Source organism: Cheilinus undulatus, linkage group 1 (assembly GCF_018320785.1).
Source record: "Cheilinus undulatus linkage group 1, ASM1832078v1, whole genome shotgun sequence".
Taxonomy (NCBI): Eukaryota; Metazoa; Chordata; class Actinopteri; order Labriformes; family Labridae; genus Cheilinus; species Cheilinus undulatus.
In genome coordinates, this window is record NC_054865.1 from 22,912,183 (window position 1) to 22,930,448 (window position 18,266).

Sequence of the window (18,266 nt, forward strand, 5' to 3'; positions counted from 1 at the left end):
GTAAAATAATCAGCTTCTTGTTACTTTCCAAGTTATTTTACACCTTTCAAAACTACCCCTGACAATCATAATTTATAGAGGACTTGATTGACTGATTTAAGTTACAAATTAAGCCTTCATTGATTTTACTTAATAAGTTTTCACAAATATTTTTGGTATATTTATATGCAGACCCATATTCTAAGGGTTGTAACGTCGCATTGTGTAACGTTGCGTTGCGTAACGTCACGTTGCGTGACGTCACGTTGCGGAACGTCACGCTACACTGCGTTATGTTACTTTTTTATGTTATGTTGTGTAGAGTTGTGTTATGTTATGTTACTTTACATTGTGTTATGTAGCACGTTGCATTACATTACATTTTGTTGTTTGTTATGTAAAACTTACTATTGATTACCCTAAGTAAATTGAGTTCACCATGTCTTAAAGCTCGTATTTCTTGTTTTTATCTCTCACCTTAGTCACAGTGTGCTGAATTATGTAAACAAAAAAATCAGTGATCCCCTCTGCCAGCTAACCTAGATAGTTTAACTACTGTTCCAGTTTTGAGTCCAGACACTCCACCACACAAGGCCTATTGACCTGGGCAGTGTGGCTGTGGTACAATTATCTAACAGTTTGTGACCCACTTTTATGTCAGGTCCAAGAGTGTTTTTATTTGTTTGCCACTGTTTTAAATTAGACAGTAAAGCAGATTTTGAAATGCAGACCCTGAGCTGTTCGTGCTTTTGTTGTCAGATTGGAGAGCGAGGGCTGAATCTGTCCGGGGGACAGAAGCAGAGGATCAGCCTGGCCCGAGCTGTTTACTCCAACAAGGACATCTTCCTCCTGGACGACCCGCTGTCTGCTGTAGACGCACACGTGGGGAAACACATTTTTGAAGAGTGCATCAAGAAGGAGCTCCATGGAAAATCAATCATTCTGGCAACACACCAACTTCAGGTTGGAACATAATAGAAGTCCCACTAAATACTTTGAAACATTATTCACTAAATCATCAATTCTCTCTATATCACTCAAGTGATTTAAAGCTCTGATGTTTGCTGATATTATTCATCATTAAAATAAGAGATATGGTTTTAGTCAAAACGTATGGAAATGATGAATACTGTTAATGATATTAGACAACCTTACTGGATGGCCTGACAAACATCACTCCCTCTGTTATGAAATTACAGAAGAAAAACTACATCATTGTTTTGTAGTAGATAGAAAAGATCAAAACACCACACCCCAGGACTGAAAGCCATCACTTGTGATATATTGTGAGCAGTATTGTCAGTCACTATATGTCCTATAAATGTATATGACCATGGGTTAACTGTTAATGTTTGGTATACACTGCTGACTTAGCATTAACACAGGGGTGGAAATCACAAAGTTACTCAAGATACAGTAGAGTACACATTATGTTACATCACAATTCCTGATATACTAGAGAGTATAGAATGCCCATAAAAATGTAAAAGATTAAGGCATTTATTCAGTTTCAGCTCTCACCACACTTTAGCTCTTGACTTCTTTTCACTGCTGTTTGATATTTAATGACTGTCTTCTTTTTCTTTTGTCCTTCGGGTTTATTATTCTTTTATCCTGCTGTAAATTTATTCTTTTGCTGATAAACTTCAGCTCACATTACTCTGATTCATGTCTTAAGCATCACATTGAGAGAAATGTGGACTCCCTGTAAAGTAACGGATTCATCAGTGGTTTGAACAAAACCCAGTTTGACAACTTTAAAAAACAAATGGTTATTTTAAAAGGAACAGTGAGGAAAAATGTGCATGTCAAGGACATCGTGTCTATGAGGGAGCTGCTTTGCTGCACACTAAAGGACAGGCCACTGTTGATATGACATGCTCTTTACAGGGGCCGTGCATTTTTGAGTTCAGTATCGAGTTTTACTGCCAAGTACATTTTCACATACAAGAATTTTGATTCAGTGTTTGGTGCAAAAACGATACAAAGAGGAAGTATAGAAATATTAAGAGGCTAGAAATTTGAATAAATTATTTTATACAAATATAGCAGCCAAATAAAAATAGGAGATATAGACGAAACATCAGTATGCACAAAGCTACAAAGAAACAAACTGTACAGATCTGCAGATAGTGCAATTTCTTATTTTTCTTTAAAGATATATTTTTGGGCCTTAATTTTAGAGAGGAGTACAGTGGATCAAATAAGAAACAGGGATGAGAGATTGGGGGAGAGAAATGCAGAAAAAGAGCCACAGGCCCAACTTGGACCTGGGCCATCCGCGTACATGGACCACTATGCCATCTTTGCCCCACAGTGCTATTTTAGAGATATAGTATATTAATATAATGCATAGAGTCGGTATAAACAAGTACTTTTTTTGTCTGCTGGTTCTGAGGTTCAGTGAAAGTTATGGGAGGAGGGCCAGAGTACTGTTCAGGAGACTGACAGCAGAGGGGACAAAACTGTTCTTATGGCAGGAGATTTTGGTCCTAATGGACCTCAGACTCCTTCCAGATGGGAGGGCCTCAAAAAGTCCATGTCAGCCAAGTCCATTGCAGCCAGTCACCTCCTCTGTAGAGCGGATAATACGCTGCAGCCTGTTGCTGTCTCTCCCTGTGACTGCAGACAGTAATCAGTGAAATGAGGATGGATTTGATGATGTGCACTATCATTGTCTTTGATTTGTTGAATTTCTTCAACTACCTCAAGAAGTGCATCCTGGTTTCATGTGGATAAAGATGTTTTTGAGAATGTAATGTCTGTGGATAGGATTACTTTAACAAATAGTGGAGAAAAACCTTTGTTTTTAAAAATATGTGTCCCCTCTTTGATGTTTCAGTATCTTGAGTATTGTGATGACATCTTGGTTCTGGAGGATGGCGAGGTTCTGGAGGCTGGAGACCACCAGGCCCTGATGAAAGTCAATGGACGCTACGCTCAGCTCATCAGCAACTACCAGCTTGAACAGTCCACAGTAAGGGAATAAAAATAATGCACAATAAAACACACATCGCTCTGTTTTCACCATACGTCTTTCCATTGTACTTAACAAGGTTTTAAAGTTTTTCACTATAGGTCTCAGTGGTTTTATTAGCTTAAAAGTAACGGTAAAAGAAACTGCAATAATGCTGGTATAGAACTTGTAAACTCAGATATTGAAGTATGTCAGAGGTTTATAAGGTATGGAGCCCCAGACATGACATGGTCAAAAAAAAAACTAAATTGTGTTCACAATATAGCTATAATGTGCACACGAAATACTCATTCATGGCCACAAAATACCAATTTGTGGCCATGAAATAAGTATAACGTGCACATGAAATACTAATTAATAATATTAATATAATTCCTGGACAGCTGGGTAAGCAAATCGAGCGTACCTTCTCTAAGGTCAAAGGTAGAGGCAGTAGAGGGGCTAAAACTACACAATGGACAGGAATAGTATGATTGAATTTTATTTTAGGCTGGGAATGAATGGTATTTTGTGGCCACAATTTAGTATTTCGTGCACACACTATAGCTATATCGTAGCCACAATTTAATGTTTTTTGACCATGTCATGTCTGGGGCTCCATAATAAGGCATTAACTCATACTCTACAAGCCGATAGTTTAATGGTTTATCATTTACTGTAAAATGGAAGTGAGATATTTTCAACTCGTCCAGACTCAGTGGTATGGTTTTTTTTTTTCTTATCATTTACAGACAGAGGCAGACGATGATGAAGTCTCTACTCAAGAGGTCAACCAGATGCTGGAACTTGAGATCAGAGACCGTGCAGACAGCGGGATAGTGAACCTAGGTATGAAACAACCATGGTCGATTCAATCTGGGTTACATATGATAGAAATGCTTAATTGCATAATTCTTCTTTGGTATTTTAATATTCTCCACCAAATTTTGTGCTTTCTTTCAGCCTTTGACATGTCAGATGAAAAGGATCATGTCTCAACTTTGGACCGAGTTTGTAAGTAATTTATTTCTTGATCTGTTTTTTTTTTTTATGTTCATTGTCAGTATGCCCACTTATAAAATGTCTGATCTCTGCATAAAGGTCAGGCTGGTAAACTGTTTCAGTGTTTAACTAAACACAGCAGGCTGGAGGCAAGATAGAGTTCAGTAGATGTTTTTTAATTGAAGAGATGAGATTGAAGAAACTGAAGGAAGGTTTAGGTTCAAGCTGGACAGGTGAGGTGAATGAACAGCAACACATATACAAATACCTGCATACTAAGGAAAAAAGGAAGAAAGGGTAAATAAATTAATATAAAGCTGTGAACATGACATAAGCAGGCATAGTTTTATCTCCATTTGATGAAACAAACAGGGACCCCAGTTACAAACTTGAACGTGTGCTTCTTTAGATTTATTTTTTTTTAGAGTGTCAAATGTTTGAAACCCTCCCACTCACCTTTCCATGGGACTTTGACCAACAGTTTCACAACACAAACTACAACACCACAACATTCACAACAACTTGCTGAATTTATCTGCCACATTGTTTGAGCCTAGAAAGAAGGCATGGCTCAAACTTCTTGCTGAAATCTTTTTATCATGACTTTTTTTTTTTTTACAATTATATTAATAAACATTTGGACACAGGACTACTTGAAACACTGTACGGCTGGGGCGTGCAGATGGTCGAGTGGTTTAAGGTGCACATCATGTACGCGGACGACCCTTTGCCGTATGTTTCTGAGTCTATCCACTGTCCTCCTCTATCCACTAAAGGCACAAAAAAAAGAAAAAGAAATCACTGTATAGCTACACTTTGTGTTATTCTCACATTAATTATCTGTGTTTTTTTTTTTTTTTTAATTTCTCACCTCTTAACTCATGTTGTATATAATGATCTCACCAAAAATAGCCTACCACCTGCCTTATCAACCTCTATAGCTGGAGCTTTTTTGATGTCTTTCATGGAACTACTTCCATCTGCATCCTCACCTAAAAGTTACTGGCTTATTCTCTCACAGCTCTTTAGATTCACACAGCTCTTAACTCACTTTTTCAACATTGTACAGGACTCTACGCTATAACAAATCATAGTTAACCAAAGCTAGCAAGGCAGAGGACTAAACCATCTAAATAAGGGTTAATTCATAACCTAACTTGGTGTTTCACAGCCCTTTTTTCTTTGAGCCCCCTACAAGTACCTAAGAAAAGCTGAGCCCCCCTAGACCCACACAAGAAAAAAAGTGACACATTGCTGTCAAAAATCAATATATTTTTTTATTGCTTTACTGGTAAAACCCTTAAAAAAGTATGCACATGGTTTTCTTACTAAAGACCTTTGTATAAACTACTTAATTAAGTTAAGCTTCACACTGCTTACCTGTTGCATGTCAATTGGATCTGTGTCTGAGGGTACCAGGTAGTAGACCGATCCATGAAGTAAATTTGGGCTGCAGCCCCACAAGAATGAACGAGCATGGCATGTGTGACACTCAGAAACACCTAGATAGAGGTGATAAGTTTGGCCATGTAATAAAATGTACAGACTGCACCTGGGACAGTATGGATGTAGAAAGCAAATATTGACATTCAACTATGTGAGCATGAAAATACACAATCAGAAAACACCATCTTCATGAAATCATGGACAAGTCTAAAATGCACACATTACAAAAACAGAATGATTAAGAAGTTCTTTTGGTTGATATATGATTTCAATGCTTTTGTGCTCTAAAGCTGCAGCTGGTGATCAGCTGGTGAGTGAAGAGTCAGCCTCAGAAGGAGCCGTCCCCTGGAGAGTCTACCAGCAGTACTTCAAAGCAGCTGGAGGTCTGATAAGACACATGAACATGTATAGTACACATGTCCTACACATGCAGAACATGTTTGATAATGATCAGTGTGACTGTGTTGCTGCAGGCTACATCGCCACCTTCCTCACCTTGATGAACCTGGTGCTGTTGATTGGATCCACAGCCTTCAGTAACTGGTGGCTCAGCCACTGGCTGGAGCAAGGCAACGGGGTAAGAACTGTCTCTTTTATCCTCATATTAAGTTGAAATGGTTTTTTGTTGTTATGGTGGGGTTTTGGATTTTGGTTACTATAAACCCCAGAAAGCATGTTGCTGAACATGCTGATAGTCTTGGCATGACAGACAGAACAGACATGAAACTACAATGATAACTTTAATAAGTACTACTAAATGCATTCTGCCTTTTATCATATCATGGCTGTTTTATATTGTCATTGTTCAGAGTATGTTGAGAAGGCTGTGCTTTCATAATAGGGTGTATTCAGTAGGATATACTTTCTCACAATTTGTTTTAAACAGCACCTTTTAAAAGAATTCTTTTTTTTACCCTTTTATTGTTTTTATAAATCAATCATATTCAATATGATATGACTTTTCTTTAACCAAAAAAAAAGTCAAAAAACACTTCTTTAATGTCAAAGTGAAAACAGATTTCTACAACGACAATGACAATTATGACAATGACAAAGATTATGACAATTATATAAAAATATGTAAGATTAAATAGGTGACTGAATTAATATTGCCCCTTTCAAGTCAGTATTTACTAGATTTGGCTGCAATCACAGCACTGAGTCTGTGTGGATAAGTCTCAATTAGGCTTGCACATCTGGACACATTTTTACTCCAATGATCTTAGCAAAACTGCTCAAGTTCTGTCAGGTTAGATGGGGATCAGGCATGAACGGCCCCTTTCAAGTCCAGCCACAAATTCTCTATTGGATTGAGGTCTGGACTTTGACTCGGCCACTCCAGAACATTCACCTTTTTGTCTGGAAATCATTTCTGTGTAGCTTTTGCTGTAAACTTCGGGTCATTGTCTTGCTGGCAATAAATCTTCACCCATGCCATATTTCTCTTGCGGATTAAACAAAATTGTCCAGCAGGATTTTCCTTTATTTTGCCATATTTATTTTACCCTCTACCTTTAAAAGCCTTCCAGGGCAAGCTGCTGAGAAGCATCCCACAGCAGGATACCCACCACCTTGCTTCACAGTGTGGATGGTGTGTTTGTGGCAATTTGCAGTGTTTGGTGTCTCCCAAACATAGTGTCTTATCTGATGGCTAAAAAGCACCATTTTTGTCTCATTAGAACAAAGAACTTTCTTCCACCTGACCATGGAGTCTCTCACATGCTTTTTGGTGAACTTTAGTCAAGATTTAATCTGAGTTTTATTCAACAGTGGCTTTCTCTTTGCCACTCTCCCAAAAAGCTTTGACTGGTGAAGAACCTTGGCATCAGTTGTTGTCTGCAGTGTCTCCCATCTCAGCTGCTGAAGCTTGTAACTCCTTCAGAGTAGTCATAGGTGTCTTAGTGGTCTCTTTCACTAGTCCCCTTCTTACACTCGGTTCGTGAGAACGGCTTGATCAGATTTACACATGTGCAATATTCCTTCCATTTCTTGATGATGGATTTAACTGAACTCTGGGGGATGTTGAGTGCCTTGGAAATATTTTTGTACTGACATCAGTTTTTTCCCTAATCAGACTTCAAGTGAGGCTGATGTCTCACAAAACCCAGACCTGCACTTCTACCAGTTAATTTACGGTGTGACGGTTATCATCATGTTGTTCCTTGCATTGACGAAGTGCTACTTCTACACCCGGGCCACCATGGGTGCTGCCTGCAAACTCCATGACACCATGTTTAAAAGGGTATAAACCTCAGCTGTTTGCCTTGCATGACTTGAATAATATAAATTTATCTACACACATTCGTTATCGTTATTTTTTAATGTATACGGTTTTTTCTTCTCAGATTATGGCCAGTCCCATGAGTTTCTTTGACACAACACCGACTGGCCGCATCATTAACCGCTTCTCCAAAGATCAGGAGGAAGTGGACACTGTTCTTCCTCTTCACATGGACCCTTTCATCCAGTTTACCCTGATGGTCACCTACACCATCATCATCATCGCCACTGTGTTCCCCGCCATGCTGGTAGCTGTGGTTATATTAGGAGCTCTGTTCACACTCATTCTTTTGTGAGTTAACACCAACTCTACACCCAGTATACCAGTAAAAAAAAGAGGCACCTAAACCTGCTCTGTAGTAAATGATGAATGTGTGGTAGATGATCAAAAGATATCAATGAAAAACAGATTTGATTTGGTACAGGGCAGGCTGTTTCTTTTTTAAACATATTTTTTCCATTATTAATCAGGTTTACCACTCATCTCTCTGTCAATGCCTCTTCTGTATTTTTCCCCCTTTTGGTTTTATTTATTTATTTTTAATCTCTTTTTAATCTCTTTTTAATTGCTTTTATCAGATGTACAGTTTAAATGCTTCAATCTCTGCATCTGCATCTTTTATGACTTCTATTAAGTGATTTTTTAAAATCTCTTTTTTATTGCTTTTAACAGATTTACAGTTTTATTGTTTTTATCTCTGCATCAGTACCTTTTTCTTTTACTTTTACCTCATTTATTGGTTTTATGTGATTTGATTATTTATTTTTATTGCTTTGATTCCTTCATTTGTTGCTTTTTTAGATTTTTTTAAATGAAGTTTTTTTTTTTTTTTGACCTGCTTCTTTTTGATTCATTTCTCCATAAATCTTTTTTCTCTCTTAATGTTTTATTTTTCTTCATTGTTTGTTTATTTATGGCTTGTAGCTCTTTTTCCTGCTTCTTTTGCTTTTATTGTTTTATCTCTTTAATTTCTGATATCTCTGGCCCTCTTGATCTAATTGTGTATATGTGGCTTCTTATGTTGTTCTTTTGTATTTCAGGTCTTATGTATTGTTCTCATGTATGCTGTGCTAGGCATGCTAAATTTCAAACTCTTAGCAAACCTTTGATTTTAAACATGCAATCTACATAAAAATGACATTTACATATTTACAGGTGACTGACAGTCAGTTATGTTTCCTCCGCAGTGTGTTCCAGCGGAGTATTCGTCAGATGAAGAAGATGGAAAACATCAGCCGCTCTCCTTGTATCTCGCTCACCACCTCAACCCTGCAGGGCCTCAGCACCATCCATGCCTACAACATCAGAGACAACCACATTAAACTGTAAGATACCAAGGCTCCTAAACATGATTAGCTTATTTTTGCACGCTATTTTCAAATTTCTTTTAGGGATGCTTTCTTAGCAGTGTCTCTTGTCCTTGTATTTAGGTATTCTTATAGACTAGTGTTGGGCAACTTTGTTTATCAAGAGGGCCACATTAGATAGACCCATTAATTTAAAAAATCAATTAAAATTTTTCATTGAAAAATCAGAACAAAAACTGATCACTGTAGCACTGCTATGGTATTGCCTCAATCATTTTATTGTTTCTGGAACAAGTTGTTCCCAAGTGCAAAACACTCTTAATTAGACAATCATTTATAATTTAATGAAAGAGAATAAAGCAACTTTCATCAGAATTTTTAAAAGTGTGGAGTTTTACATGAGCCACACGCACTTATTTTGTTTCAGTCAGGCATCTGCCTAACCCTAACCCTAAGTCACTGGCATTTTCATTTCTAATATTTATCTCTGTAAATGTATCTTGTGACGCAGCAATATCTCAATAAGTAGCATTAATGTCTCCGAAGAAAATGATAAATTCTTTAAATTGGGATGCAAGCGACCTAGTGGAACGTTTAACAAAGTGTCAGCCGTTAACCCAACACCAGTTAAACCAGATTGTATACATCAGACAAAATAAAACGGTGGCATGAGTCACACCTTCTTGCTGCATTTTTTGTTACTCTGAGACTTAAAATAATAACTTGTAATGAAGTACTTTATAATGATTTGAAATGTGTTTTAATTCTATTTAAAATATCTCTGATTATTGGTAATTGTAAATGACCTCTCGTGGCCCACCTATGGTGCCTGGGCCCTGGCCTACACTTTGGGAAGCACTAATCTAGAATTTTAAACTAAATTCAAATATTAATTCTTAGTTCAATTGATTGAATACAGAATTAAAATCATTTTAAGCCACTTTATCTGTACAATGCAAGTGTATTTACTGGTTTTTAAAGTATGTTGTACTTCCATTTCTACTTTCAATGTTATTAAGTTATTCACCAAAAAGTTTTGCAGAAACAGTTGTAGCCTGTTCTTTTTTTGCAGTGAACAAGACCTTTACCAGTAATCAAAGACAGTTATGGACATATGTGTTTATACATTTGGACTTTTTGGATGGTTTTGTCGAGGCAATGCAGGTTGAAATGGGTTGAAATTTCATCCTTGCTCAGACTAGACTTCACACATGGCTGCAAAATAATTTTTTAAAGATAAAAAGGAGCTCCCATTTTAAGCATTTATTTACAACCAAGTGAGGTTTTGAGCCCGTATGCTAGAAATGTCCCATAGATGCGTTCATAAGTCCGAAGAAGAGCATGCTGGCTCAATATGTCATTTGATTGCAAATAAAAACCTCCTATACAAAGCGTTTGGGAAGGGCAGGTTTTATTACAAAAATCCTCTGAAGTTGATTGGAAGAGCATTTTGTTTTTCACATTCATTACAGACCAGTCAGAGTGAGGAGACTAAATGAGGTAGCAAGCATGTGCAGCTCTGGTAACCTGAGCCTGGCACTGGCGCTGGTTCCAAATGGCGGAGCTTGTTGTTGGATGAAACCTGTTCTGTGGCCGGTTTGGAAAAGCAAAAACATCTTCTCTACTAAGAGAAGCGTTCAGTGTGGCCATTTGCTCTTGTTTTAATAAAGAAATGTGGCCCAGTAGCTGTTGACTTCCAGAGCAAGAAACCTCATCTTTAGCTGTTGCCTTGTTTGCACAACAGTTTCATATTGGAGCTTTGCAAGATGGATTTTCCTGATGACAGACATGGAATCTGGCCAATTCATCTGCTTTGCAAAGTTATCAATAAAAAAAACAGAATTATTAAAAATAAATTCTTGGTCTAGTACAATGATGTTATGACTTATCTTAGTTGTTTGCTTCATGGTTAAAGTGAAGTCCTAAACGTTCAGACTTAATTTAAACTTATTTTCGACCAAATTTCAACATCAGAGTCCTGGCTAGACCTTACATGATGGTCTTTATCACATTGTAGGTTTAAGACTCTGAACGACCTGAACTCCAATCATTATCTACTGTTTCACTCTGGGACTCGCTGGCTCTCCTTCTGGCTGGACTTCATGGCGTCTGCTATGACATTCCTGGTGGCTCTGTTCATAGTCCTCAGTGGTGATGACATCATTAGTCCATCTATGAAAGGCTTGGCCTTGTCCTACACCATACAGGTAAACATGCACCAAATAAATGAACATTTTATTATTTCTTGAAACACAGTGCAAGTAACTTCAACTAATGTGTTTACTGACTGTGTTTTTGTGTTGTCTAGTTAACAGGTACGCTTCAGTTCGTGGTGAGGCAGGCAACAGAGGTGGAGGCGAGGTTCAACTCGGTGGAGCGACTGCAGGAGTACATCACGGTCAGACTCAAGACTTCTACACTCAGAAAATAATAGCTATTTTAAAGCATGTTGTCTTGATGCACCACTGGAGACTAATCAACCTTATTTAGGAGGAGCACTGAAAGAAATTGTTATACTCATTTGAAAGTCAAAAAAAGGGTCCAGAACAACCCTACTTCAAATATATTCATCATCTGAAGCTTCCTTCTGAAAGATATTTTTATTATTAATCATAGGATTGTACATCAGAGGCCCCTAGGCACATAAAGGACACTCAGATCCCAGAGGACTGGCCAAAGAGCGGAGCTATCACATTCAAGGGCTATAAGATGAGGTACAGAGAGAATACACCTATTGTCCTCAATGAGCTCAACTTTGTCATTGAGGCTGGAGAGAAGCTTGGCATTGTGGGAAGGACGGGCTCTGGTAAGACCCTGGTTGCTGTACTTTATACCCTTAACTTGTTGTTTTCTTCAAGTGCTGTTTTAAGTTTACACAGGAAAAATTTTAATCTTACAGGTTTTAATATGTGTCATTTATCTTTACTAGGGCTGTCAGCATTAAGGTATTGATCCTGATGTGATGCTTTATTGTCCCTGTCAGTACATTTTGGTTAATCTACCACAACGTCTCCCTGCAGCCACAGTCATGTTAAATGAGAAAAGCACTTCTCCTTAATGGACAAATCGTTATTTACTTTTATATCCAAGACAACTTCTTTTTTTTCCACTGTTCAGTTCAGTTCATGTCATTCTCTTCTACTCCAAGTTTTGTAGTTTCTTTCAAAATAAAAGCAGGTCTGTATCCAAACAGGAAGTTAACTAATTTTGGATTAAGAGAAATTAAAATCCATAATGACACAAAAACAGTTTTAAATGCAAATTTGTAGAATTTTAAAATGCTATAAAAAAGAGATTAATCACAATTGATAATCTTAATTGCATGACAGCCCTAAACACTAATGTTAACAACATAAAATTTCAACACTAATAAAGCAGCTATCTTATCAGCATAAAAAAAAAAAGACCAATTTCCTTTGATTTGTTGTTCTGAGCTCTGTGTTCACAATAATGGGACAGCACTTTCTTCAGCTAATGTGTGTTTGACTCAGCGTCTCAAACATGTTTCATACATACTTGTTTTATGTAAAACTTTATTCTCTCACTGTAGTAAAAAGACACAACTCCAACCACTGGGACTCTGTTTGCGGGTCACATAGACTGAGGGGCAGATCTACTAAAGAACAGAGGGTCTATTTCTGATTTTTAGCTGAGCAAATTGCAAGAAAAGATTGTATCTGATCCACTGAGCACATGGAAAGGGGAAATCCACGCTAACTGCACACAAAATGCATGCAGACTGCTCAGTTTGCGTGCACTTTGCATACAGCACCTGGTCCTCTTTACATGTATGTAAATACGGAGTAGGAGGAGGAGTATTCAGAATTCAGCACAAAATTGCTCCTCTCAGATGCAAATATGCCTCATTACATATAGCAACTAATCCGCAAAGGCCATGGGCACCAAAAGAGGTGCAATTGAACAACTTTAATACCAAATATTTTTGCGTTAATCCCCCCCACATGTCTCCTCTCTCCCCCACTGTGAAACTGGTAGAACCCAAGCATGAGCAACTTTAGAGTAAAATATATGCTAAAACATTAAATCTTGTTTGCACTAGCAGTAGTGGAGTACTGAATAAGGTGCAGAAGAGGAGATAGTGCAAAGGATTTTAGTGGATCTACCCCAGAATCTCATTACATAAGTACAAACGAATGAAATATTTTTGTCTAGTAAACTACTAAAAATACAAAAATTCATCTCTGATTGGAGATAAGTCCTACAATGACTGCACAGAGCTGATTGCTGATTGAAAGTAGAAAAATAAAATAAAAGCATTTTATATCAATCCCCTGTTGGTTTATATGTGTAACTGATAGAATTCATTAGATGAATGTAGACTATGTTTTTTGTCTGTAGGGAAGTCCTCTTTAGGAGTGGCTTTATTCAGACTCGTGGAGCCAGCAGGAGGAACCATCCTCATAGACGGCGTGGACATTATGTCCATTGGTCTGCAGGATCTGCGCAGCAAATTGTCAATCATCCCCCAAGACCCCGTACTATTTATTGGCACAGTCAGGTAACCATTGAACACTGCAGAGCTCAACTCTCTCACACACTGTTGTGGTTCGTCACTTATTAAGCTGCTAAGATAATGTGTTTGTTTTGTCTATAGGTACAACCTGGACCCCTTTAATAACTACACAGACGATGAGATCTGGTCAGTGCTGGAGAAGACCTACATGAAGGACTCAGTATGTAAAATCTCAATATAATTTATAAAACAATTACACAGATGTACAGTATATTGGATTTACAGATTTTTTGCACACATTTATCATTTGCAATATACATAAGAGATAAATCTTAGTATTAAACGGTTGGACTTTTAGACTTACATATGAAAGGACTCGGTCCATCCTTTTTCTGTAACTTGGCCCACTCAAAGATTTGGCTCGGCCCCTGAAAGGCCTATTGAATGGTCAAGATGTGAATTAACCATCAACACTTTGCAACTTGTTCTTTTTTTTTTTCTTTTGTGGCTTATTTCATCACTGGTAAAATGTGTGAATGAGATTCTTTTACCCACTGTGTTAATTTTACCAATAAAAAGCACATTTAAACATGAAATAATAATAATGAATAAACATTAAAGATTTAAGGAAAGGGAGGGTTTCTGTTTTGAAACAGGATACATTTTTATTGAACCAGTAAAACATTAAATTTGTGTTTTTGCTGGGATAACAAATTGTCACTATTATGTTTAAAATAAAAATTGGTTAACACTACTTTAAAGTGGATGGATCATAACAGCTGATAACTGAGAGGGGGATCAGGAGAGGAGGGTGGAACTTTCTTCAAAGCGGGGAGGGCCCACCAAACCTGGGGGCGGTCCTAACTGTTGTGGCTAAAAATCTGGCCACGTGTTGTCTCAGCACACATTTTCTGAAAGGTGGGGGGGGGGGGTCTGATTCTTGGGGGGATTGTGGACAGGCCAGGGGCACATACTTTTGCTAGAAAAGCCTGAAAAAGGGTATTTCGCATAATATTTTACCTTTAATCTGTAACCGTAAGTGTCAATTGACACTGATGTTGATACTGCTGATTCTCTCTCCCTTGCCTTCTGTCCAGTACTTTCCTCTAGTGGCGAGATAAAACTCCCAGTCACAATGTTTATCTCTATCTAGGGCTGCCTTTGGTCAAGCTCCTGGCTACAGAGTTTACAATTCCCTAAATTTTGCAGAGCTCTTCTAAGTTAGCTTACAGAGGGTGAAGAAATCTCCTCTCCAGTTAGGAGTTTAGAGCCTGTTTCCTTGCTATGATGAGACACCAGAGTGCTCTTGAAATGTATTGACCATTTCAAATAAAGTGTGCAGTGCTGTTCTTCACACAAATAAACTCTACTAAGTTACCAGCCATTCCTACATGCACAAAGCTACATGTAAATAAGAAAGACAGCATTATGAGGAGTTGTTGAATAAACTAAAAAAAGGTTTTCTTCAGATTGCCCGCCTGGAGGAAAAACTTGAGGCACCAGTTCTGGAGAATGGAGAGAACTTCTCTGTGGGAGAAAGACAGCTCATGTGTATGGCAAGAGCTCTACTCCGCAACTCCAAGGTTTGTACTTATATCTGTGTCCTCTGATATGTTTTGATTTTGCTACTGCACAGTGCTTTAGAATTACAGCATGTGATATCTATATTTCCTCTCACTCCGCCTGCTTTCTCACAGCTTTGTCTCCATTCATCCTCTCCATATTTATCCCGTTATTACTTCATTTGTTTCGGCTCTTGCCTAACATTTTAATTGTCTATTTTCAGATACGCTGAAACTTTTTGTTAGCTTAAAGTGTCCGTCAGATAAACTAATCTCTTCTGCCTTTACCGTCCCTCTTGTCCCCCAGATCATTCTTTTGGATGAAGCAACAGCATCCATCGACGCAGAGACCGATGCTCTGATCCAGAACACAATCAAAGAAGCCTTTCAGGACTGCACCATGCTCACCATTGCGCATCGTATCAACACTGTGATAGACGCAGATCGTATCCTGGTCATGGACAATGGAGAGGTGACAAAACAAGCATGCACTACTTTTGCATTTAAATGTTCATTTTACATTTCAGATCATCAAACAAATGTTGATTTTATACAAGGATAACCTGACTAATACAAAATGTATTTTTAAACAAGCATTTCATTTGTTAAGAAAAAAAAATTCATCCAAACCTATCTGGCCCGGTGTGAATTAGTAACTGCCCCCCTCTGTTGAATCATGGATAAACTGTGACTAAATGTTTTTTGAAAGCTGAGTTCAGTTCAGCTTGATTACTGCCAGACCTGTTGGATCAAGAAATCCCTTAAATAGAACCTGTCTGACAAAGTGCAGTAGGCTAGAGAGCCCCAAAAGCCACACGCTCTGAAGAATTCAAGACCAGATGAGGAGCAAAGTCACTGGCATCAGTCAGAATAGGGTTGCATAGCCATTTCTAAAGCTCTGGGACTCCAGTGAACCACAGTGAGAGCCATTATCCACAAATGGAAAACTGGGAACAGTGGTGAACCTTCCCAGGAGTGGCTGGCCTACCAAAATTACTCTGACAGCACATCAAGGACTCATCCAGGAGGTCACAGAAGAACCCAGAACAGCATCTGAAGACCTGCAGACCTCACTTGACCCAGTTAAGGTCAGAGTTCATGACTCAAGCATAAGAAAGACACAAATGGCAAAAATGGCATCCATGGGAAAGTTCCAAGTCCAAAACCACTGCTGACAAAAAAATGAACACAAAGGCTTGTCTCTAAAAAAATCTTGATGATCCCCAAGACTTTTGGAGAAATATTCTGTGGACTGACGAGACAAAAGTTGAACTTTTTGGAAGGTGTGTGGCCTGTTACATCAGGGGTAAAACTAACACAGCATTTCATAAAATAACATCATACTAACAGTCAAACATGGTGGTGGTAGTGTGATGGCTGCTTTGCTGCTTCAGGACCTGGATGACTTGCTTTGATTGATGGAACCATGACTTCTGCTTTCAACCAGAAAACCCTGAAGGAGAATGTCCAGCCAGCAATTCGTGACCTCAAGCTCAAGTGCACTTAGGTTAATCAGCATGGCAATGATCCCAAACACACCAGCAAGTCCACCTCTGAATGGACTAAAAAATAATGTGAAGGTTTTGGAGTGGCCTAGACAAAGTCTGAATCTGGCATGACCTTAAACGGGCTGTTGATTTTTGAAAAGCCGCAAATGTGACTGAATTAAAACAAGTCTGCAAAGAAGAGCGGGACAAAATTCCTCCACAGTGATGTGAAAGACTCATTGCCATTTATCACAAATGCTTGCTTGCTGATGTTTCTGCCATGGGTGGCACAATCAGTTATTAGGTCTAGAGGGCAGTTACTTTCCACACAGGGGAGGTCAGGATAAATATAATTCAGGATAAATAATTCAAAAACTACATTTTGTATTTATTTTACATATACCTTTTATTTTTGTTGTATATAGTCTTTTCTCTTTGTACCCATCATCTGTATTTTTAACTACTATTATAATGTTTTTTTTACTGCTGCAATAGCTTAACCTGGAGATATAATAGAGGATTTTTTTATACTTCTTTAGAGTTAATATAAGCCACATTCACCTGAAAAGTCCAGATAGAAATGAGTAATACTGGCTGCCATTGCAACATGCCTTAACTTTGTATGGAAAAAGGCCAAACTCAGGACTAAAGTTTGAAGTTGGCCGTAGTTGTAAAGTCTCTGCAGAATGTCCCATTCTAAGACTGTATTTTATACCTTACAATGTCCCTATATGAAATTAAATAAAATATCAAGAGGATATATTTTATTCGGCTTGTCAGGTGAGTGGGTTTATATTCAGTGTGAAGGATATTTTTACTAGAAATGAGACAAACACACATAAGATTTGAGCTTCTGCAGTACAACAGTAAAGTTTTTTGGATTTTAACCCTTTACTCACAGTGATCATTTTGTCTGACAGGTGGCTGAGTTAGATGATCCAGATGTGCTCAAACAAAGACCAGACTCTTTATTCTCATCACTCCTGAATGCTGCCAACACCGTGAACACCTAATTAAGAAGCATCTCAAACCAAGATTATCAGGGACTTAATTAGAGTTATTTATTGTCACAGCCTTTTATCAAACACTTATGTTTTGGTATAACTGAGCTGCAGGTGGAGACATGAGCTGTACAGGTTTTTATCTCTCCTGCCTGCTGAAACAAATGTCTACATTGATAATGTTCTTTCAAATGTTTTACAAAGGAGAGAACATGAAGATGTATTTGTAAAAATGTTATTTATTGATTTTGTAATGTTTTCTGTCACTTTTAAAACTACAACGAATGACTCAGCTTTGATTTATTTGAACTTTGTGTAGAAAGCATTGAACTCAACCTGAATGAAGATATGCTGCTGCTGGAATTAAACTATGGAAATTTGTCCATTTTAGTTGCTGCTTTTTCCTCTTTTTCTTTTTCACCAAGCTGACTGCTGATTTATCATTACGGGTTTTTCGTTCACTACATGATTGAGGTTGAGGCTCTTTCTAACTAGAATTTCACACTGAACACAGCAGATATGGTCTGCCGAAGAATCCTGTTTAGCCATGACATTTCTTTGTGTTTGGTTCATTGTGTTTAACCGGTCCGGCCTGCTCTTTATGTCCATGCTTTATCTTTCACTAGTACTTTCCTCTCATGGTGAAAAAACTCCCATAGACACCTAATATATACTCTATACTCTGTATGCATTTACACACAAAGATATAAAAGCATGACTTATTGAAAAAGCATGTTAGGAGCTTATTTTATAAGCCCTTTACTCTCAGGC

General features: G+C 38.0%; 1 protein-coding gene across 1 annotated transcript in view; it reads left to right on the top strand.

Moving 5' to 3' along the window:
* abcc12 (ATP-binding cassette, sub-family C (CFTR/MRP), member 12) overlaps positions 1-17,876 on the top strand; it is a 46,435-nt gene extending 28,559 nt beyond the window's left edge. Inside the window, exons 15-31 of the mRNA XM_041789549.1 lie at positions 739-942; positions 2,822-2,956; positions 3,688-3,784; positions 3,899-3,949; positions 5,674-5,766; positions 5,857-5,960; positions 7,458-7,625; positions 7,729-7,955; positions 8,852-8,989; positions 10,989-11,178; positions 11,280-11,369; positions 11,588-11,777; positions 13,331-13,490; positions 13,587-13,665; positions 14,915-15,028; positions 15,315-15,479; positions 17,415-17,876. Coding sequence (XP_041645483.1) covers positions 739-942; positions 2,822-2,956; positions 3,688-3,784; positions 3,899-3,949; positions 5,674-5,766; positions 5,857-5,960; positions 7,458-7,625; positions 7,729-7,955; positions 8,852-8,989; positions 10,989-11,178; positions 11,280-11,369; positions 11,588-11,777; positions 13,331-13,490; positions 13,587-13,665; positions 14,915-15,028; positions 15,315-15,479; positions 17,415-17,507 — 2,298 coding nt within the window. The 3' untranslated portion in view covers positions 17,508-17,876. The remainder of the gene's footprint in view (positions 1-738; positions 943-2,821; positions 2,957-3,687; positions 3,785-3,898; positions 3,950-5,673; positions 5,767-5,856; positions 5,961-7,457; positions 7,626-7,728; positions 7,956-8,851; positions 8,990-10,988; positions 11,179-11,279; positions 11,370-11,587; positions 11,778-13,330; positions 13,491-13,586; positions 13,666-14,914; positions 15,029-15,314; positions 15,480-17,414) is intronic.
* Positions 17,877-18,266: the final 390 nt, after the last annotated feature.